The sequence below is a fragment of the Anabrus simplex genome, chromosome 12, assembly GCF_040414725.1.
Source record: "Anabrus simplex isolate iqAnaSimp1 chromosome 12, ASM4041472v1, whole genome shotgun sequence".
NCBI lineage: Eukaryota > Metazoa > Arthropoda > Insecta > Orthoptera > Tettigoniidae > Anabrus > Anabrus simplex.
Window position 1 is genome coordinate 9,362,525 of NC_090276.1, and position 24,051 is coordinate 9,386,575.

Below are 24,051 nucleotides of genomic sequence, written 5' to 3' on the forward strand. Positions count from 1 at the left end.
AGCCTTTCCTGTGCCATTGTAGAGCGCAAATAAGTTTTAATAAGCTTACTAAAGCTTCGTTCGGCGCTAGCAACTGTAACGCACAGAAGAATAATAACGTAAATGAGTGAATGATGTGGGTAGATTTGGCAGTTGTACGAATTACGACGAGAATTGTCTCAGTGTATTCACCATGTGAGGGTGCAGATGAGGATGAAGTTGACAAGTTTTATGAAGCATTGAGTAACATCGTTGTCAGGGTCAACAGCAAGGATAGAATAGTGCTAATGGGCTATTTCAATATGAGAGTTGGAAATAGAACTGAGGGGTATGAAAGGGTGATTGGTAAATGTGGAGAAGATATGGAAGCTAATGGGAATGGGAAGCGTTTGCTGGACTTCTGGGCTAGTATGGGTTTAGCAGTTACGAATATATTTTTCAAGCATAAGGCTATTCACCGCTACACTGGGTGGCTAGGGGTACCAGATCCATAATAGACTATATCTTAACCAACTTCGAATTCAGGAAATCTGTTAGGAATGTACGAGTTTTCCGGGGATTTTTCGATGATACAGACCACTATCTGATCTGCAGTGAACTAAGTATCTCTAGGCCTAGGGTAGAGAAAGTGAAATCTGTCTGCAAACGAATAAGGGTAGCAAATCTCCAGGACGAGGAAATTGGACAGAAGTACATGGATATGATTAGTGAGAAGTTTCGAACAGTAGACAGTAAGCAGGGAATGGGTGGCATACAGGGATGCTGTAGTAGAAACAGCAATGGAATGCGTAGGGACAACTGTGTGTAAGGAAGGGAAAAGGCGAACATCTTGGTGGAATGATGAAGTGAGAGCAGCCTGTAAACGTAAAAAGAAGGCTTATCAGAAATGGCTCCAAACAAGGGCTGAGGCAGACAGGGATTTGTATGTAGATGAAAGCAACAGAGCAAAACAAATAGTTGTTGAATCCAAAAAGAAGTCATGTTAAGATTTTGGTAATAATCTGGAAAGGCTAGGTCAAGCAGCAGGGAAACCTTACTGGACAGTAATAAAGAATCTTAGGAAGGGAGGGAAAAAGGAAATGAACAGTGTTTTGAGTAATTCAGGTGAACTCATAATAGATAGAAGGGAATCACTGGAGAGGTGGAGGGAATCTTTTGAACAGCTTCTCAACGTAAAAGGAAATCTTCCTGATGGTGTTGTAAGCAGCCAAGCTCATGGGGAGGAGGAAAATGGTGTTGGTGAAATTATGCTTGAGGAAGTAGAAAGGATGGTAAATAAACTCTATTGTCATAAAGAAGCAGGAATAGATGAAATTAGACCTGAAATGGTGAAGTCTAGTGGGAAGGCAGGAATGAAATGGCTTCAGAGAGTACAGTAGTAAGATTATCATGGAGTGTTGGTAAGTGTTGTGTTGTATACAAGAATCACGATATACAAAGCACAACATAAAAGTTTATTAGTTTGTAAATATTCACACAGTATATACAAAAATGAACGAAATTTGACTTGCTGCTTGAAGTGCTGTACACGTTAAATAATAACATAAACTAGTTGACTGACTGTCTGAGAAATATGTACAATGATATCTATCTTGATGAGATAGGATATCCGAAGGAATGAATGTTTGTGATAGCTGATGACTATCTATGGTTTGGAGAATTATAAAGGGAACTTGGAGTAAAGTTCGTGGTAGCAGAATGCTAGGCAGGATGTATGTCGGTGATACGGGAGGCAGGATAACTTGAGGCGAAGATTTCCTGAGGTGAGACCTCCCGTACAGAATTAGTCCACCTGTTCAGTACACTTTTTTAAGAGGGTACTTCCGTGTCCGACGTACGGTGTAGTCTCATCGTTGGACACTGTGGAGTGCCTGGAGTGGAGAAGACGTCGCCCAGTTTATACACGCTGGCTGACGTCACACGATTACATCAGCGCGCTGCAGTCCACACCTCGTGGTATCTAGAAGAGTCAACGCGAGGCGGGTTGCGGAGCTTGCAGGCGGCGGAGGACACACACAACAGTAAGGTACCTTCAGACTGGACAAATGCAGAAAATGCACCTAACTATAAGCAAGGGTACAGGAAGAACTGCAACAACTATCGAGGTATCTCATTGATTAGTGTACCACGCAAAGTATTCACTGGCATCTTGGAAGGGAGGGTGCTATCGATAGTTGAGAGGAAATTGGATGAAAACCAGCGTGGTTTCAGACTACAGAGGGGCTGTCAGGATCAGATTTTCAGTATGCGAACAATGCTACGAGAGGATACGAGAGGAATTGGCCTTTGCTGGCAAGATGAAGTGTTTACAGTGCACTATGTCTTCTGGTATGGGCTAGAATAAAATTGTTACTTTCATTGACCTGTCTCAGTCTTATACTTGGCTTTGACAATACGAAAGTGGCTGAGGTATGAGTGACGCTAGTAATGCCATTCCTTATGCAGCCAGTCCCTGCTATGAATGGTGTGAAAATGTCGCTCATAGGGTCAGGTGGTGCACACATTTCAGTGGGCTTGGCAGACTGATGTGCAATAGCAACTTCTGGCTCAGTGAAGAAAGCAACGGGAAACTACCTCACTCCTCATTTCCCCAGTACGCCTCTTCAGTGACACCTAGGCCATCTATGACAGCTAATGGTGAACCTGTTGAGGATCCAATCAGCGTTCGGGCTGAATACCCAACATACAACATACATACACGAGAGGAATAGGCAGTTGTGTTTATGTTTCGTAGATATAGAGAAAGCATATGACAGGGTACCGAGGGAAAAGATGTTCGCCATACTGGGGGACTATGGAATTAAAGGTAGATTATGAAAATCAATCAAAGGCATTTATGTTGACAATTGGGCTTCAGTGAGAATTGATGGTAGAATGAGTTCTTGGTTCAGGGTACTTACAGGGGTTAGACAAGGCTGGAATCTTTCACCTGTGCTGTTTGTAGTTTACATGGATCATCTGCTGAAAGGTATAAAATGTCAGGGAGGGATTCAGTTAGGTGGAAATGTAGTAAGCAGTCTGGCCTATGCTGACGACTTGGTCTTAATGGCAGACTGTGCCGAAAGCCTGCAGTCTAATATCTTGGAACTTGAAAATAGGTGCAATGAGTATGGTATGAAAATTAGCCTTTCAAAGACTAAATTGATGTCAGTAGGTAAGAAATTCAACAGAATTGAATGTCAGATTGGTGATACAAAGCTGGAACAGGTCGATAATTTCTAGTATTTAGGTTGTGTGTTCTCCAAGGATGGTAATATAGTAAGTGAGATTGAATCAAAGCTAATGCAGTGAGCTCGCAGTTGCGATCAACAGTATTCTGTAAGAAGGAAGTCAGCTCCCAGACAAAACTATCTTTACATCGGTCTGTTTTCAGACCAACTTTGCTTTACGGGAGCGAAAGCTGGGTGGACTCAGGATATCTTATTCATAAGTTAGAAGGAACAGACATGAAAGTAGCAAGAATGATTGCCGGTACAAACAGGTGGGAGGAATGGCAGAAGGGTACTCCAAATGAGGAGATAAAGGCTAAGTTAGGAATGAACTAGATGGATGAATCTGTACGCATAAACTGGCTTCGGTGGTGGGGTCATGTGAGGCGGATGGAGGAGGATAGGTTACCTAGGAGAATAATGGACTCTGTTATGGAGGGTAAGAGAAGCAGAGGGAGAACAAGACGACGATGGTTAGACTCAGTTTCTAGTGATTTAAAGATAAGAGGTATAGAACTACATGAGGCCACAGCACTAGTTGCAAATAGAGGATTGTGGCGAAATTTAGTAAATTCACAGAGGCTTGCAGACTGAATGCTGAAAGGCATAACAGTATTTAATGATAATGCATGTATGTTATTGTTATTGATGAAGCTTTGATGATTCCTGTAAATTGTATTCATCACTTACTAATGGACATCATGAAGTGTGAAAAAGAAATGTGTGGTAAAATTGTCATATTTGGGGGAGATTTTTGCGAAGTTCTTTCTGTCGTAGGTATTCAAAGCTAGTTAAGCCATGTATCTGGCATGTTAAATTATGATAAAAAATAAAAAGTATTGCACTTTAAGACAAATATGCGTACAAAGCCTTCCGAATAGGAATTTGCGGCATGACTACTACAACTAGGAAATAATGAATTTAAAAGTGAAATAGAATATGATATAAGAGTTCCCAATGACTTAAGAAGTAATAATTCATTGGCAAGTCACATTTTTGCAATTGTATACACTTTTATTTTTCAAGTTATTATAACAGAGTAAGTTCACCTAATCCCAGTAAGTTTTACGGAATGCAGCAGTGTGGACAGATGATGAATCTGACACAGATTTTGTAAGCAGCATACCTGTAGAATACCTACACTCTGTTGTACCACCTGGAATGTATCCACATGTATCAAAATTGAATGTTGGTTCAATTGTAATACTTTTAAGAAATATGATGTGGCCTTTGGTTTAATAAATGGAGTGTGTTTGATAGAGAACTGTATAAAGAAAATTATAAAATCTGATATCATTACAGGTGCTTCCAAGAAACAGGGAATTTATCTACCTAGGATTGATTTGGTGTCTACTGACATTAACCTACCTTTCAAAATTTAAAAGGAGGCAGTTCCCGTTACATCTTGCCTTTGCAATGACCATTAACAAAGCACAGCGTCAACGAGAGATGTCAAGATGTCCCCACATGCAGAGAAAGGAAAAATAACAGTTATTTTGGAACTGTTCCAGACTCTGAACTCTTCTTAAAATGAAGAGTACGCCACAACATCCTCTTCTGAAACGAATGTGTTCCATATCGCTTGCACTGCACTGGGATTGGTCTACTGTTCGAGATCCTCGCAAGCGCCAATGGTTCGCAGATTGTTCTGGATCTGGGAGAACATGAGCGCTGTTTCTCTACACTGTTTACTGTGTTTCTTGAAACTACAGTAGTCATTGGGTGCAATGAGCAGCAGTGTGCACTAAGGGACCAGGGAAGAGAGCCAGCATAATATGAGTATGTAAGAGGTGCGTGTCTTCGTAAGGATTATGGCAGATAGCAAATTTGTGGTGAGTATCCATGACATGATTATATTAATCTTGGTTCCTTTTAGTTTTTGCTGTGTTTAATCACATTTATCATCAACCACCACTATTTTTACCGTGGTTTACGGCGTTTTGTGCTGTGCTATCTACAGCAATTTGTAAATTACTGGTATTAGAATATATCCTAACTATTAGAATGTATAAATACCATCAGACGAATAAACATAACTATGTGAGAAGCTTATGTCACTCAATGCAGATTTCTTAGTTCTCAGATTCAGCTTCACCTAGCAAGTCTCCTTAACTAATCACGTCATCAGCTAACTATTCGCTCTGAATTCCTGCGATCCTACTCATATTGCACCTAGTATTCTCTTCATAAGGAGAGGTACCAGTTTACCTTGTTTAGGTTCAACTATTGTAAAGCACATCCAATTAAAACAAACCATGAAACTCGCAATGAGGGAACAATTTTGGAATTAGCATACACGAACACTATGTTTGTTGATATTTTCTAATTCCCCCACCTCCTAAACTCCGGACTGTTATTTGGAACTGTTACGTGGAACATAGTAATTTTACAGAACAGGAGCAACCGGAACTGTTCCATCGCTACCCAATGCCCATCCTTGTCATGAAGCAAATACCTACATGCTCCACCGCCATCATGGTTATCCTAATATGTGATCCAACTTATATTCCTAATCTTTCTATATACCTTTTACTCTTCAGTACTGTTTGGTATTAACTTCAGCTATCCGCTACACTTCTACTGGTTGCAGAACATGTTCATACTTACTCAACTCCAAGCTCCTTGAGATCTGCTTCGGACAGCGAGAGGAAGACTTCAAGATCGACACCTTGGTCTCTCAAGCGAGGCCAGTATTTCTCATACCCAATGAATGCAAGGAGTTCTCGCAGACTGTTTGGTTTCTTCCCTGGAAAACAAAATAATGTAGCAAGTAGAATCAGCTCAGAGTTGCTTTTCTGCTCTTCTCTTGATTATATTTATTATTGGTTATGGATGGATATTGTTGACAACTTCCAGTATTTAAGTAGTATTCTGTCATTGGACAATACCATACATCAAGAGATTAGCAACAGAATACATAAATCTTCTAAATTCTATCACGCTGTACGTCAAATAATTTGGGATGAAATATTTCCGTTAGTTTCCAAGATCAGCTTGTACAAAATATATCTAGTACCTACTGTATATTAATGTATGGCCAGGAAGCAGCAACACTTACTGGACCAACAAAGAGTCGTCTTCAGGCAACAGAAATGAAGTTCCTCCATTCTTGTCTACGAAAAACAAAAATGGATAAAATAAGGAATGTGGATATCCAACTACAGCTTGGATTGGAAAGAAGCTTGCTGGACACTCTAGAAGTGAAGAGATTGCAATGGTATGGTCACATGAAAAGAATGGTCCCTCACAGGACTCCTCGAACATACTTTGACCACAACGTTCCTGGGAAGAGACAAAGAGGAAGACCTTGTGATGTTTGGGAAAAACAGATAATGAAGGACCTTGAAATTAGAGATGTGAACTGGCGTCGCAGCATCTGTGGATGGATAGGACAAACTGGAGGAGGCTCGTACACAACCGCACCTGGCTTAATGGAACGAAGAAATGATGATGATGATAATGATGATGATTACTAGGGTCTGTGAATGTTCTCAGCCAGTTACCTCATGTAACCATGATGACATTTACATGGCAATACTACTTGCTGCCTTTCCTCCACCTACAACGGCTGAGGTAAAAGTAGTAGCAATATTGATAGAATGCAATACTTAATGAACTAACAAATACAACTGCAGTCACCTGCAAAGTCTAATACCTTATGTCAAATGTTGGGAAATTGTTTAGGACCACTGGCAAGGTGTTCTCTGTTGATGACAGGGACAGAGTGCCCTACTGCACAACTATCAATATTATCTCCATACGATTCTATTTATTGCACAAACTCGATTTTTGTGCAATAATATTGTACGTCTATAGGCAGCTAACAATATATTGTACAATCCATTTTGTGCAATAATATTGCACGTCTATGGGCCCCTTAAGACCATTCCATTGCAGCCATTGCTGCCATTGCAGCATACGGGAGTGCACTAAGCGACATCCCGAAAGAAGCTTGGACTGAAACGTTTTCTAAGTGGTTTCAGAGAATGGAAAAATGTATATGTGCTAATGGAGAGTATTTTGAAAAGCTGTAATTGATGTTTCGCAAATAAAATTTTTTTCTCCCACTCTGCTAAAAACTCTCGGCATAGCCCTCGTATGACATAGGTGGTTGATTCTTGATATTAAAATATATTACAATAAACCACAAACCTTTCTCCAATAAAACACAACAAACCAAAATTCACAAATTTCACATTCACCAACCCAAAAATCCATCAAATTACCAATCCTTTAAAAAAACATGAGGTAAAAATTGCTTACACCATACAGAATATAAATCGAAATGTATTTTTTAATCATAACTCAAGTCAATTCAACTAATAATAAATATTCAAGCTCAGGGATATATAGACTCAGATGCTTTGTATGTAATGTATCTTATGTTGGCCAAAGTGGCCGCTGTTTCCCAACTAGATATGCAGAACATTATAACGCCCAAAAACATAATAAGTTCTCTGTGATGAGTAACCACACGAAGGGGACAGGCCACAAATTTACTACAATAGATCGGGATTTACAAATCTTAAAAAGAATTGCAAAAGGTAAGCTCATGACGGAATATGAAAACTTATACATCTTCCTAGATCAACAACTTAAAGACAAAAACTTAAATGAAGGAATAGATAACGAAAGTTCTCTTTATGAACAGATTCCAATTCTAGAACAAAAACCATTCCTTCAGAATAGTGAAAATATTTAGCACCAAGTCAGCAAACACTCCCACACACACCACCCCTCTCCCCTTCTCCCACTGCTGGCAACTCCCCCTCACGCGCAACGAATAAGCCCTTAGCCACGCCTTCTCAAGCTCAACCCCCTCCACCAAGACTCCACAAATACAACACGCGAAGTAAGAGCTCGGCGACAGCCAGTTGCCCTAAAGCTCTCAACAAAAGTTAACATTGCAGCGGTCGAAGAGGCAAGTGTCAACACTTTTCATTTAACTTCCACTATTTAACTCCCTAATTCCAATTATGATTCTTCATTGAATTTTAAAATAACTCTTTCATTACAGAATTTCAACACTCACTTGGCTACCCACTGACTGACAACAACTTTTACTACAACAACATTCCCTTTCGACTAGCACGCTCACATCTACATAAACTCCAATATAGCCTATGACACGAGCATTCTAATTAATATTTTAACAAAAAGGAACCACGCCATATGAAAATTCTTCAAAATTTATAAGCATTTAAATGAAAATCAATAATTATCAACTTCAAAAACCAAGGACTATTACCAATGCTCAACTTTCAAGTTTTTAACAACAATGCCATTTGACAATCAATTGGAATCTGATACCGTATATCTTTTAATATCAAGAATCAACCACCTATGTCATAATTCTCAAATAACTGTCATGCTTTTAGACTGAAATATTAACACAAATATTAAGTAATAGGATACTACATTTTAGATTGTAATAGTTGTTTAATCCATTTTACAAGACATATTTACTTTTTAATAGTAGGCTATTCATAAGTAATTTCCAATCCGGTACCTAATCTATTCCTAAGGTAAAATGTGGCTGATGCCTACTATTGATAGGCAAAACATGTATCATCCAATGTATTAATTTTATGTTAACAATTTTGATAAGGACAAAGTCCTAATTTTTAAGATTGTATTGTATTGTATTGTATTGTATTGAATAGGTGGGTAAGGAAAAATATACTAGTGTTATTTAATAACAGTATGTTCCGAGCTGTGAGTAGGGAGATGGCGTGGAATGACATCAGTAGACGGATAAGTTTGAGTGGTGTCTTTAAAAGTAGGAAAGATCACAATATGAAGATAAAGTTGAAATTCAAGAGGACAAATTGGGGCAAATATTCATTTATAGGAAGGGGAGTCAGGGATTGGAATAACTTACCAACGGGGATGTTCAATAAATTTCCAATTACTTTGCAATGATTTAAGAAAAGGTTAGGAAAACAACAGATAGGGAATCTGCCACTTGGGAGAATGTCCTAAATGCAGATCAGTAGTGATTGATTGATGGTCATCGGCTCCTAATGGTACGAAATGGGGCAATGAAAATTTTAAAGTCAAATTCATCCACTGACCAGAATTCAAAATGTGATGATGAAGAATGAACAGATGAATATGAATTTAAAATAATCACAGGATCCGACTCACAATAATGAAAGTTAAAAATAATTCCAAAATCAATCCACTGGCTAGAATTCATAAGGACGACAGTGAAAAATAATTATGAACTTAAAACAATCAGTGGATCCGAGCTGCAATGCCCCACTTTCCCAGAAACTATCTTACTGACTAAGGGACAGCTTCCAAAGCACATTCCTGAGTCGATGATACTTGTCTAAAGGGGTCCAAAATCCACGTCAACGGCCTCTCTTAACCCTTTCGCTTTCAAGCTCTCAGCTGATGGATGTGTGAAAACTGACAGCCATATTTAGCACACTATGCATACACTTCTTTTAAAATTGCATTGAAGGCACACCAATGAAGATATCAACATGAAAGTTGGCACACTTATAGAATATACATCACTTAGTATCACTGCATGTAAGTCATTTCCCTAAACCAAAAGCGTTTAATGTTAAAAAATAATAAATATAGAAGCAAAGTTATAAATTTCAGATTTTGAAAGTTTGGAAGTAATTCTAGGAAATAGTATTCACAATCCGAGTTTGTTATTCATGTCAGTAGGAAGGCTATATTATTGTTTACTATCATGGTAAATATCACGATTCTATGTCCATTACATCCAAGGATAGATTAAAATGTTTAAAGTGATGTAACACTGAAAAATGTCAGCCATTTTTGCATAAAACACACATTTCTTAAATCAGATATAAAAGACTCACCAATGAAGATATTACCATGCAATTCAGTTGACCTATAGAAAATGAATCACTTATTATCACTGATAATGTGTTGGACATCTATACCGTCTTGTTTGAATGTGAAAAAAGTAAAAATATTGGAAAACCTAAATTTCATTAGGAAATTAATTTTAACCAAATTTTCTCAATTGATTCTGTCTGTAGGCCCTATTAACACTTTAAAAACTGTTTGTTCCTGAGACCATATTTTCTCAGTTATGTGATGTGATGTACCACTGACCTATTAACACTTGTGTTTTGGGTAACACACTCTGTGTAGTCCCTTGCTACACCTCGTACAAATGGTTCTGGATCTCCGCTTCCTCCCCTCTGAAGTACAGACACAGCACCTGGACTCCCTCCTATCAGGCAGTTTTCTCACACCTGGTGGCCCTCTAGGATCATTCGCTGAAGCATTCTTTGTTTGCAACCACTCACCCCCTAAATGTTCAATGATCTCTACAATAAAGCGTAGCCTAGATTTCCGTTTTCCTTGACCTCTTGCATGTTCTTTATATAGAATGTAAGAATTGAGGACCATTCTGGCGATGATATAAAATGCCACCTTTTTCCAATATCGAACAATTCTGCGCTCATCTAGGTAGGCATACATCATATCAGAGGTATCAATGCCCCCCATGAATCTATTGTAGCTGTGGATCACTTCCGGTTTTTTCACAAGCTTTACGGTGTTCCCCCTCTTAATTTCTACTTCCTTAGAGTTAGCTGTTGCCTTACTGGAGAGAAGAATAACAGGTGCCCTTTGTGATTTCTTTTCCCTGTAGGCACAGGCCAAGACAGGCCCAGAACGACAATACAAAGTTTCACCTATTCCAAACTTCCTTTTACAACTCTTAGGCAGATACTTTCTTGAAACTTGAAAAGGTCCTTTACAAGTGGAACAGACATAAAAAAATTGTCCACAAACACATGGTGTCCTTTCTGTAAGTAGTTCCCTAATTTCAATAGTCTCATGACCACAGTGTACCCCAGTCCGCACTTAGCAATATTGTCCTTGTCTTCTTGAGACCTGGCTCCGCGGTAGGTGAAGAATCCCAAGCAGTAGTTTGAAACTGAATCACAGAGCATCCAGAATTTTATTCCCCATCTATGATGATGTTTATTGGGCAGATATTGCATTAGGCATGTCCTGTTCTTTGTCCCCACCCGACTTTCATCAATACTCAGTTCCTCGTGAGGAGTGTAGTGGTGCCGAAATATGTTATTGGCATGGTCAAGTAAAGGCTGAAATAGAATACAGGGATCATAGGTTAGATCACCTGGTGGAGCACACTTTTCACTGTTCACTAAATGAAAAAAACCTGAAAATATGTTGAAACCTATGGAATGAAAACATGTTTGCAAACCATGGAGTTGACTGGGATGAGAAGGTTGACCAGTATGAGGCACTGGTAGTTTTCCTGTTTATCCCCATATTCAGAATGCAAGCCAGAAAACCTCTCATCTCAATTAGGGTTACGCCCTTCCATTTACGAAGTTGTGGAGATAGCTTGTCCTTATTTTTGTTCAGGAATTAATGGGCATAGTGATTGGTTTCTGAGACCATCAGATTTAAAAGAAAGGAGGTAAAAAACAAATTGAAATATGAAATAGGAGCAGAATTTGATGGTGGCTTATGCTTAGGTCCTGTCACTTCCTGATACTGATGAGGGAGTGGGATGGGCTGTTCCGGGGCTAAGATATCGCGATAATCTTCGTCCTACAAATCTCTATCCACACTAACATCACTGTTTGGAGGTGCTGGATTATTATCATCATCATCGTCTACACTTTCCGATTCGGACAGAGAAATATCACCATCACTTGAATAATTGGCAAGATATTCAGTGGTATCATCGTCAGCTAAATGAACTCTCTTCGCCATGTCGCGTGCGATAAATAACTAGGCCTAACCTAAATGAACTATATCTTACACTTCACTATCACTATGCACCTAATTACCTACGAAAACTATTTCAATAATGAACTAACAAGTAAACTAAATATATTGCCTACGATACAGCCTAATTTCACTATATAATCACGAATGAAAACAGAGAGAAATGAACGCAAGTTTGCCGCCAACCACGATGTAAACAAGACACGGAACTCCAGTGAGCACATATTTCAGACCTCAAGAATAACGATAAATACTGTTAGCCGGCAGTTCCTGCGGAGTATAACGTGAGATAAAACTGTACTCTTCTTATTCCGTGCAAAAAAAATGCTATTTGGCGCGTAAATAATGAAATAATTATAATAAAGGCGGGTAACGACGGATCGTTACCCTGACAGTTTTCGCAGGACCCGTGGGTACCGATAGATCGTTACCTTGAAAGCCAAAGGGTTAATGGTACTTATCGCTAGCCATGGTATTTTTCATGTAGCGGTACTAATCATGAGTAACGAAGACTTACTGTGTTCCTCACATTCTGGTACTACTCACAGGTAATGTAATACACACAGGTAACACAGACCAATGGTGTTTCTCATATGGTGGGTACTAATCACAGGTACTGTAAACCCACAGTAAACCACTCTCTGCTGCTACTAATCACAAACCTATTGAGTACCAAACATAGTGGTACTACTCGCAAGTAAAGGCAACCCATGGTATTACCCACGTGATGTTACTAATCACAAATAGTTTCATGGTCCTTATTAAATCATCCCTTCGTCGACTTTTTTAGTCGCCTCTTATGACAGAGGATACCGTAGGTTCCTTGACAAGGCATAAGCCCAAAAATGTCTATACCATGTCTACAAAAAAACTTTGATGCAGGGACACGTGACCATGTATGCTCAAGGTGGAATCGCCCCTGGTAAAATGTAACTGGTGTCCTCAGAGAGTGTCCATGTAAAGGCATCTGTCTGGGTAAGTTTCACCGTACTTACTTGAGATGCAGATTATTTTCCGCAGCAGCTCAGCTACAGGCTGGTTCTGGCTGTTCTCGGCTATGGACAATGCTGTCTCCTCGTACCAAGAAGTCGCGTAGGGATCGGCTCCATGTCTCAACAGTCTTTCGATAACAGAGATTCTTGCACTTTTGGCAGCCAACATCAGAATGGTGCGTCCAGTTGATGGTTCCCTGTCAGAAGCATACTTACTGTAAGGCACTGAATGAGGCACAAAGCACTTTCAACTAAATAAATGTTCATTCTTAGGCCCATTGCATCAATATTTCAAAGACCCTGCCCCGGTCCACTATTAACACACTGGTGACTGGCCTCGAGAATTCTTGCTTTTATGGACCTCATGTTTCCTTGATCACTGCTACAATCTGCTGACGAAATTATAATTTTTTTAACGTTGTAGTCGTGGAACATTGTGTAAGGTAACTATCACTCCATCGTCTACTTTTCTTAAACCTTCATAACAAAAATAACATCAGAAATGTCAAGCTTCAGTGGAGTTTCAGTGCAGCTGTCAACATGGTGTAGCACATGCAGTTGCTAGCAGATACGGATATTTGTGATGAATTATGTGCAGACCGGTTATCAGAAGTACTGGTACCTAGAGACACTGAATCAGACATTTCTAATTATGTGAGAGATGCTGACAATGATTTTGGTCCTTCTATGTCAGATCGTAGACAACAATCTTGTGTGTTGGAATACAGTAGTGACTGAGACACACAAAAGTAGAGTATAGATAGCACGAGTGATACGCAGTTGGTATAGATACAGTCAGCGGTTTCTTGAAAGATAATTCAGTTTGTAATTTAGAAGTTGGAGGTCATTATTATCTAGAATACTTTTCCCATTACACGAGTTTGAGTACAGCACTCTAATTTTGTCCTTGCAGGTTCAAACTATCTGGTCATCAGGGTTAACAGACCCGGTCATCAATATGTTAAGAAGATCAAGCAGCAGACATGGTTATACCTCATACTGACAGTAGTACATCAAGGAAAATGTCAATATAATAAGAATTACTTTTAGAACTAATGAATTTGCAACATATGGAGCAATACAAGATGTACATTTTTATACTACTTCAGCACATTTTTAACTGTGTGTCTTGATCACATATTTTAACTAGCACGTAGTTCCAGAATAACAACATTGAATTTATCAAAAGATATTTTAACCATCAAGTTGAAAAATACAGTAGTCTCGTTAATCCGAACTAACTGGGACCGAAGCCTGTTCGGATTACAAAATTTTCGGATTAACCGGAAAATATTTTCTAATAATAAAGTTAATTTTTTACGCCCCGCTAACTACATTTATGGTTTCCGGAGACGCCTAGGTGCCGGGATTTTCTCCCGCAGTTCTTTTACGTGCCAGAAAATCTACTTACACTAGGCTGACATGTTTAAGCACCTTCAAATACCATTGGACTGAGCCAGGATCGAACCTGTCAAGTTGGGGTCAAAAGGCCAGCGTCTCAACCGTCTGAGGAAAATAGTTTCTGCAATACAGTACAGTACACACTGTAATTTGAAATCTCCACTCTTTATCAGTTACGTTAATAAAATGCTGTATAAAATTACAGTAGGGTAGTTAAGAACCTGGTGAGGAGAAAACGACAATGAAAATTACATTAACGAGTGGATGGAAGCCAATTACAAACAGACCAAGAAATTGTAGCTATGGTGTAGAAAGAATCTGGAGTTGATGAGGAACAGAGTGACGACGAAGAAGACCACAATGAACAACTAGTGTCACATTCAGATGCCACGGCCGCCTTAGGACTTGCCGTACGGTACGTCAAGCAACGCTCCGCTGCTACGCCCACTGATGTGATGTCTATGAGACGCTGGTTTAACACTGCACCTTCGAGTAGGTTCCAATCACAACGGCAAAAGAAACTAACAGACTTTTTAAAGATAAACGATCGGTGATGATGGTTTATGATGTGTAATTATGTTTACATTAAGTTTCTCTAGTGAAATATGACTAATAAAATGCAAGTAAATCTTCATTCTATAATATGTTCTTTAATTTCAATAAGGAGAAATTTTTTTAAAATTGAATATTTCAGTTTGGATTAACCGGACTCTAGTGTATTTCATAGCTCAATAGATCTGAAACTTTTATATGTTACTATCTAATGATTACTAATTAATCTTGAAGATTAAAAGGCATTAGTTGGATAATCAAAACACTCATTTTAGGCTATTGTTAGAATGGGGTCACCACTTCCGAAGGCATTTTAGAGCTACTGCCCCTTTGATGGGAAACAAACGCTGCTGATGAATAGTGTACTTGTACTGTTCCGCAATCTCCACCATTACGAAGTTCATCTTCTCCGCTGTAGATTCCGTTGAGGTCTTCACTCGTAACTCTGAGCTGGGACCCTTACCAGATGCTACACACCGGGTCAATGTGTTCTGGGACTAACATAGGCAGGGGTGCCTCTGAAGAAGGTCCCTACCTGCTTCCTGCTTCGAGACTTCGACAGCAAGAAATGAGAGTAAATTTCGGGTCAGTGAGATGAAGACGAGTGGAGGAAGGAGAGGCAATGGTGGAGAAGTGCCATCAACACCCCGACCTGGCAGGAGCTGGACAAGGGGAAATAAAAATGATTAAGATGACTATTGAACAGGTGCAATCTTTAATATTTTTATATTGTGAAATAATAACGTTAGTGTTTGATTTATCACAGCTCTTGCAGACATGAAGTTTTTCTGGGCAAAATATATATTTTTATGAAGAAATCAAGGTATATGTTATCAAGAAATCATGTTATGGTTTGGGCAAAGCCATCAGCCAACCAGCTGCCTGGTCCATAATATTTTGTTGGCTATGTCAATCAGCACACTAGGGCCTACCTGCAAATGTTTAACAAGTGACTGCTTCCAAAACTAAAGGCCAGAGGAACAGCTGATACCATTACATTCCAACACAATGGTGCTCTCCAATATTATTCTCAGAGTGTTCAGAGATGGCTGAAAGAATCGATGGATTGGACATGGATAAGAAAGACTTTCCTGCCTCAATGCCGTGGCTTCACAAATCCCGGACCTTACCAAACCAAACGATGTGCTCTAGGGTCTTGTTAAAGAGGAGGTGTATAAAGTGCGGTACATGAATGATGATCACCTGAAAGACTGAGCTCGCCTAGTATTTCGAACGAACACCGGTATGCTGCATCAAATGCACAAAAGAATGTGGCTTGTGCTCGTGTTAAGGCTGTTAATTGAGCCCTTCCTATGTTGATCTCAACAGGGCTCCATTTTAACTTATTTTAATGCATTTTGATAATACACTCAGGTGTACTCCAATCATCATCTTCCTGATAAGTTTCTGCTTATGCAGGTCCTTCACAGAGCCTCTTCCAATCTTCTCTTTTTCCCCACTTTCTATAATTCATCACTATCTCCCATTGTAATCCTCTCCGATTTACGTCATCTTCAACGTGATCCCTCCATCTTGTTCGTGGTCTTCTAATTGGTCTTCCAGATTCTGTCCATTCCAGAGCTCTTCTTGGTAATCTTTCTTGTCCCATTCTTTTGAAGTGGCCAAACCATTTCAGTCTATTTCTCTCCATAGTTTCTTTTATAGGGTTGATCTGTAGAGTGTTTTGTATGCTTCATTTCTTATCTTGTCCCTCCTTGTTTTACCCAAGATCCCTCGCAGAAAGCGGATCTCCGTTGCTCGTAATCTACTCAGATTTTTTTTGTCCAAGTCCAATATTATGATCCATAAGTCAATATTGACAAATAATATGATTTATATATAATCATTTTTTCTTTGGTAGGTACTTTCCAATTTCTAATTATGTCCAATACACAGTAATAAAATTGAGCAATTTCCTATCCTCTCCAAAATTTCTACCTTGATGTTTCCTTTTCGAGTTAAGTATTTAAAAGCATCTACTACTTTAAGAATTTTTCCATTACACTGAACATCCTTCATAGTTTTGTTTTCTCTACTGATTTTCATTACCTCACTTTTCGTTAAACTTATTTACATGCCTGCTTCTTCAATTGCCCTCTGCCACGCATTTAGTTGTTCATTTTCTTTCCACATCATTACAATCATCTGCATATGCTAGAACTCATATCAGTTGCTGTTGACCCTTTCCTCATAATGTTGTCCATCACTATATTAAAAAGCACTGGTGAACGTACACTTCCTTGTCGAACTCCTCTGTCTGTTCTAAACCATTCTGATTTTTTGCCATCTATTATAACACAGTTCAGACATTTGTTACACATGTTCCTAAGTTTCAATTGCATTTCTCTTGACTGTTCCATTCTATTCAGCCCTTACCATGTCTCCTCTTCTAATCTTGTCATAAGCCTTTTGTATATCTATGAATGCAACTGTGATGTCTTTCCTATATTCCATTTTCTTTTCTACTATTTCTCTAGCTTTAAATATGGCATGCATTGTTGATCTTCCAGGTCTAAATCCTTGTTGTCCATCTCTTAATTGTGAATCTATCTTGTTTTTAATTTTAGTACGGTTATCTTTTCATAAATCTTCATGCAATGACACAGTAATGCTATTCCTCTGTAGTTCTCACAAAGTGCCTCATTACCTTTTTTAAAAATAGGTACAATAACTGCCCTTGTCCAATCATCAGGAATTTCTGCGTCAGTCCATACTATCTTCATTATTCTATACAGCCACTGCATTCCAATAGGTCCTGCAGCTTTCATCATTTCCACTGTGATGTCATCTATTCCAGGAGCTTTGCTATTTTTCATTTCTAATACAGCTTTTTCTATATCCGACATTTGTAGATCTCTTCCTATTTCATCTGATCATTTATTCGTCCCTTCCACTGTAATGGTGATATTTATTTTATTTTCATCCATTTAATTGGGTTCATTTGTTTCATTTTGTCCTTCATATCGATTCTGGACGTATTCTTTCCGTACTTTCAAAACTTCTTTTTCTTTCCACACAGGTTTTCCATTTTTGTTGATGACTTTTGATGTATTTCCTTTTTGCTTCCTTCTGTTACCTAATAAGTAGTATATTTTCTTTTCATTCTTATAATTCTCTTCTATCTCTTTCGTACATTTTTCCCCGGACATCTTTTTAGCCAATGCTGTAACTTTCCTTGCTGCTCTGCTTGGTCGTTTCCATTTGTGTCTGTTATGTTCCGTTCTGTTTCTGAACCATTCTCTCCATGCATTATTCTTCTTCTTGCCTGCAGCTGTAGGGATGTGGCGACCACATCGCCCAGACGGTAACCACTGCAATTAGCCTCCCGAGTACTGGCGGGTAAACCATAAACATGTCAGGCACCGACCAACTAGTGCATAACAAAATATTAATGCAAAGATCCACGGTAGGCCCAACAAGCCAGTGGTAGCGTATTAACATCGCTTTCAACAATCAAACGAGCCTCGGATCAAATGTAAAACCAATACCAAAAGTGGCAAAGCCTTCGTGTAGATCTGTCAGGTATGACGGCCAAAATGGCACCGTTGATAGACAAGTCTGTTGAAACAAAAATATAAGAATTGGGACTATTAATGTAGTATCCTTAGAAAAGGATGCGAGAATTCAAGAAATCACATGCATAATGACAGAGAGAAACATACCGATAATGGGACCAAGTGAAATAAGAAGAAAAAAGGGAGCGATAGTAAGATGCTGCAGAGGGGATATAAAATGTAGTGGTGAGAAAGAAACAAAAGAAGAAATGATGTTGCAACAATAGTGGCTAAAGAACTGGCCAACAAAGTACTCGATGTGTACTTGTTTGCGACAGAATAATTGAAGTTCAGTTAATGATGGAAGGAAATATCCTCGATATAATCCAGGTTTATGCTCCCCAAATATATTGTGAAATAGATGAAGAGGAAGAGTTCATCCCTAAACTGGAGGATGCTGTAACGTCTAACAAGACTGATTATAGGAGACTTCAATGCTAGAGTTGGTAATGACAGAGGAGGATATGAAACAGTTATAGGAAGCCACGGAGAAGATCACAGAAATGATGAAGGGGAGATGTTATTCGACATGTGTCTGAGAAATATATGGATCAGTAGTATTGGATGGTATAAGAAAAGAGATAGTCACAAGTTTACCAGATACAGTTGGAACTTGCAACAGAAATCCATAATTGATTATATACATCAGAATATGCTTGACAGACATGAAAGTGATACCAAGCATTAATCTTGATGGTGACGACAGACTATTGGTGGGGACATTGATGAAATTCAGAAGGGGTAAATATGGAGGAAAAAGACAGGCAAAAATCAAATGCTGGAAACTAAAAGATTGAGAAATCCAAGAGATATACAGGTAAAAGATTAAAATTCAACATCCTAAAGATGGACTTAAATGTTTTAAATAATTTTAACACTGATGATGGATCTTAAGAGTCCGAAAATCGATTATGGAGTCTGCTGATACGACTGTTCGTGATTGATAACAACAACAACAACAACAACAACAACAACAACACTAATAATAATAATAATAACAACAACAACTACTCTCATTTATGAGGAAAAGGCGACTGACTTTCTACGGGCACATGAACTGCCTGAAACCCTTCAGGCTCACCAACAGAATCCTCACAGTGACAGAAAGGCTTCCAAGACCAAGTGGGTCACCTCGGTAAAATCAGAACTAGAGGAACTACAGATCCCATTAGAGACCATAGAGAACCGATCTCAGTACCGACAGGCCATCCTGCAAGGAGTCTTCCCACTGTCCCTCACAAGCAAAAAGAGTACAGGGACCACCAGACCTAAGTGGACGGATGGAAGGAAGCAGGCACACAGCGAGAAAAGGAAAGCATAACTGGGCCAGGAAAAAGCAGATCATAGCTAAGAGTTAAGACAAGGCCCGTGGTCCCTAGTAGGCCAAACCGAACCAAAAAAAAAAAAAAAAAAAAAAACTATCATCAGCACTGTTTACTAAGATGGTTTTGATATTTTATAAGTATGAATGTCTGAAATGCTACAAGCCTTTTAATAATGGAACGTCTATATCACAAGGACAAGTATATAGAGGAAGAATAAAGTGAAGATAAGTCTTACATTGCATTGACATTGGCTCCGTAAGTAATAAGCCACTGCATGCTCTGTTCCTGCTCCATGTCGACAGCGTGGAATAGGGCCGTCCAGCCGTTATCATCACGAGCGTCAACGTGCGCTACCTGGAAGAGATGGAAAGCTTACAGTTCTTGAAGGCTGAACAATCTCATTGTTTGTCCAGCTTCCTTCCCGTACCACATCAAGATTGAAGATCTGTCAATATTTCATGTGGTATGAGAGGAAAGCTCCAATACCAGTAACAAACATTCAGGACATAGGACATTATGATGCAACAAGTTTATACGTCTTTATCCAGCGAAGAATTCCTGCCAGGGTTATGGGTGCGTTTGCAGATAACACTCCACTGGAAGAAATGTGTCTTGCTTCTTATGAGGGGAACCTGTGAAGTGTAATACAACACAATTTCCCAGAAACTTTGCTCACTAAAGGAGGGGGGGGGGGGGGTCGATAAAAGCGAACACATGTTTCGCCTTATCCATAGACACTGGACCATTTCCGAGAAAATTACTGTTGAAGTTTCCGTCATTATCTATTTGCCTTTTACAGCGTAACAAGTTCAACTGATGCAGTTGTGCAGCGGCTATTATCACAGCTTCATACTTTTGCGTCCTGTGTTCAAATTCTGATGATTTTTTTTATTTTGTCCCACCTATTTACGATTACTACACAAAGGTTTCTTATCAAGTTAGTGAATACCATGGTGTTATGTTCATTGTAAAATTAAAACTGGGTTTCACAATAAGTGTTATGCATTTATTATATACGTAGGCAAGTCAGTATGTATCTGCAATTTTGTTCTAATTGTCTTCAGCTTGGCTCTATGATGATGTGTGCTCACCAGCCGCTAGATGGCACTGTTGTCTACATCTCCAGTAGATTTCAGCGTTATCAGATCAGTACAGATTGCGCTGTTGAGATGTAAAGATGGCCGTGGCGCTCGCTGTTTGCACCAAGGAAGGACAGCGTTCCGTAATCTGTTTTTTGTGGTCTGAGGGTGTACCAGGAGGAGAAATTCATAGAAGACTTTCAGCACAATATGGGGACAATGTCACAAAATTGCGATTCATCACAAGCACAAAACTATACTTGTGTCTAGCGCCTGACAATGTGCAGCCACTCGGAGCAGCTCGGCTACGTCCGGTCCTGCTTCTATCGGAAGTACAAAATTTGTATTTAATAAGACACTTCTGGCATACACAGCTGACAGCAGTAGCAAGAGTAGTTAGCCTCTCAAACAGCTAGATGGAACGCAGAAGCGATGTCGCCAGTTTCTCGCAGGAATCTCCACTGTCATATTAAGCTTTGTGCTGATAGCTGATAGCAAATACAGTAGAGATAATACGCGACACTTACGGATTTCGCCTTGCTAAAATGGGAGACAATTTGACGGTGGCGCTCCTAGTGACTTGACCTGAACAAATCTCGCTAAATTCAAATATCAATGGAAATGTATATACGGAAATGGATAAATAAATTACGTCTAGAAAGAAAGTGTTATTGAGATATTAACTTCGAAGTTGCTAAAGCAATTCTGGATAAATGAATGAAGAATTATTTAAAAGGTTATTATTCAAAGACTGAAATTAGACACATAAACAAGATATGAAATGGGCTGCTGTGAAATGGCTTGATCTTTCATTTATGCATTACTTTTTTTAGCTTTAGCATTCCTGCCTGAACTCTTACGGTTGGATTTGTCTTTTTTCTCATTTAAAAACATTATATCATCACATTAAGACACTTGTCAATAACAATATCGGCACATTCCTTACACATATGATGCAAGGAATTAGCATTTAATAGCTGGACAATTTTCCTCTTAACATGAAGCCTACTAACAGAAAGATATTCCTTACACATATGATGCAATGAATTAACATTTAATAATAATAATAATAATAATGATGATGATGATGATGATGATGATAATAGGGTCAACTGGGGCAAATGTCGGACAGCAAAATGTTGGGGTAAAAGAGGGACATCATCATATCTCCTTACAATTAAATTATCTGTAAGCTTTATTAGTGGCAATACATTATTTTCAGTTTATTGAATGGCAGGCAATAACTAAATTAGAAAAAATTACCATGTGACAAGCAGGAAAAATAACGAAAAATTTACACTCATTTTCAGCATTAAAAAATTGGGTTTCTGGTAAGAAATATTTATAATTTTTGAAAAAACTGATGTTGATACAAGTAATTATTTTTAACCCACATCTAAAGAAAGCATTGCAGAAACTGTCTCTAAAGCTAAGTATTTGTATGATCAATATTAAGAAAGAAATTCTTATTTTTATTTCCGGGGCAATTGTGGGACAGTTGTTGGACCTTCTTTTAGGTTACTTTAGTTTTAAAACAGAAGAATTTTTAGACATAATAAATACGACACCATATAGTAAACAGAAATTGACTAAACCAGGAAAAGAGAAGGCTAGACCAAAACCTAAAACTTTAAGGTGAAGGAGTGAGGAAGACATGGAAGAATGGGAAAGCAGCGAAAGCAGTGATGAGTTTGTAATATCAAGTGATTCTGAAGACAGCTGTAACTTAATCAGTGAAAAGGAGACATCAGGTGCAAAATTAGGTATTTTAGGTTTACACCAGTCAGATTTAGTTTTGGTGAAATTTGAAGTAGCCAGGAAGCAAAAATCAGTGAATACAGGTATGTGTGTGTTATGCAAAATGTAATTGATGATAATGATTCTGAAGTGATGTGTCTAAAAGTGTGCAGACAAACAAAATATGGTATTCAGGCCAGATGAAGATGATGTGACTTTAATTAGCCATGTGAATATTATAAAGAAACTGCCACAACCTAAATTTGTTTGTATTGGGGATCGGATCCGTAATAAATTTTCCGAGTCCATAGATGTAATGGAGAAAAAATATAGGGTCTAGGTCATTGGATTGGGCTACTTTGACATATTGTAGACTGTAGCAGTAGCCTATTCATTTTTCCAATCATATATTTTATTATGTACCTGTGGCGTGTGTGTGTATATCGAGTGATGTTTTTGCTTATTTCAGATATATTAAATATAAATTTTTGCCAAAATTTTAATTGGGTAATATGTATGTACAGTAGTCATTTTTTATCCCAAGTGTTATGTATTTTGGTGGGAAATAAAAGTGATTATTCTTGCTTTAAGTATCAAGTAATTTTTACCAGTTAACAAACCTGTTTTTTAACTAACGAAAAACAGCATAATATTGGGCTAATTTTTATTTTTATCAGTCACATAATATGAATACACTCTATCCCACTATTGCCTCTCATTGAATTATCACTGTGTTCCTCTTTTGCCCCATGCTTGTCCCAACATTACTCCAAACCATGGGATAATTTTGGGACACAGTTTTTGTGGAATTGCTAAACAGTTGTAAGATTTAATAAAATTTCTTCTTGGAAATGAACTGTGGGTACCAAATTACATTAATTTAACATAATGCCAACTTTCTACTTTGAGATTTAGTGCCCTAGAATTTGAAAGTTTTGATTTTTGTCCCAGAATTACCCCGGTTGACAATAATAATAATAATAATAAATAATTTTTGTTTTTTTGTTTTACGTCCCACTAACTACTCTTACGGTTTTCGGAGACGCCAAGGTGCCGGAAGTTAGTCGCGCAGGAGTTCTTTTACGTGCCAATAAATCTACCGACACGAGGCTGACGTATGTGAGCACCTTCAAATACCACCGGACTGAGCCAGGATCGAACCTGCCAAGTTGGGGTCAGAAGGCCAGCGCCTTAACCGTCTGAGCCACTCAGCCCGGCGAGTTAACATTTAATAGCTGGACAATTTTCCTCTTAACATGAAGCCTACTAACAGAAAGATAATCTATAAAATCCCGGCTTTAATCTGAGAAGGGGGATAAAAGAAAGAAAAGTATGAAAATGTTGTCGATAGTGATGCTTTGAGGAATATTTACGTACAATTAGAGTAAAAATGTAACATACCCTTGGTTGTATAGTCGAGGATTTTTAAAGACGCTGGCCTGGAAATGATCTGAACAGATCTT

At 38.6% G+C, this 24,051-nt stretch overlaps 1 protein-coding gene and 1 pseudogene across 1 annotated transcript in view; both read right to left on the reverse strand.

Annotated features, from left to right (window-relative positions):
* The window catches only part of LOC136884491 (uncharacterized), a 34,559-nt gene extending 10,836 nt beyond the window's left edge, over nt 1–23,723 (reverse strand). Inside the window, exons 1-4 of the mRNA XM_067156694.2 lie at nt 23,620–23,723; nt 20,008–20,126; nt 12,944–13,137; nt 5,796–5,934 (exon numbers count right to left, since the gene is read on the reverse strand). Of these exons, the coding sequence (XP_067012795.2) occupies nt 5,796–5,934; nt 12,944–13,137; nt 20,008–20,066 (392 nt within the window). The 5' untranslated portion in view covers nt 20,067–20,126; nt 23,620–23,723. The remainder of the gene's footprint in view (nt 1–5,795; nt 5,935–12,943; nt 13,138–20,007; nt 20,127–23,619) is intronic.
* LOC136884373 (piggyBac transposable element-derived protein 4-like) lies at nt 10,293–11,933 on the reverse strand (annotated as a pseudogene).
* Nucleotides 23,724–24,051: the final 328 nt, after the last annotated feature.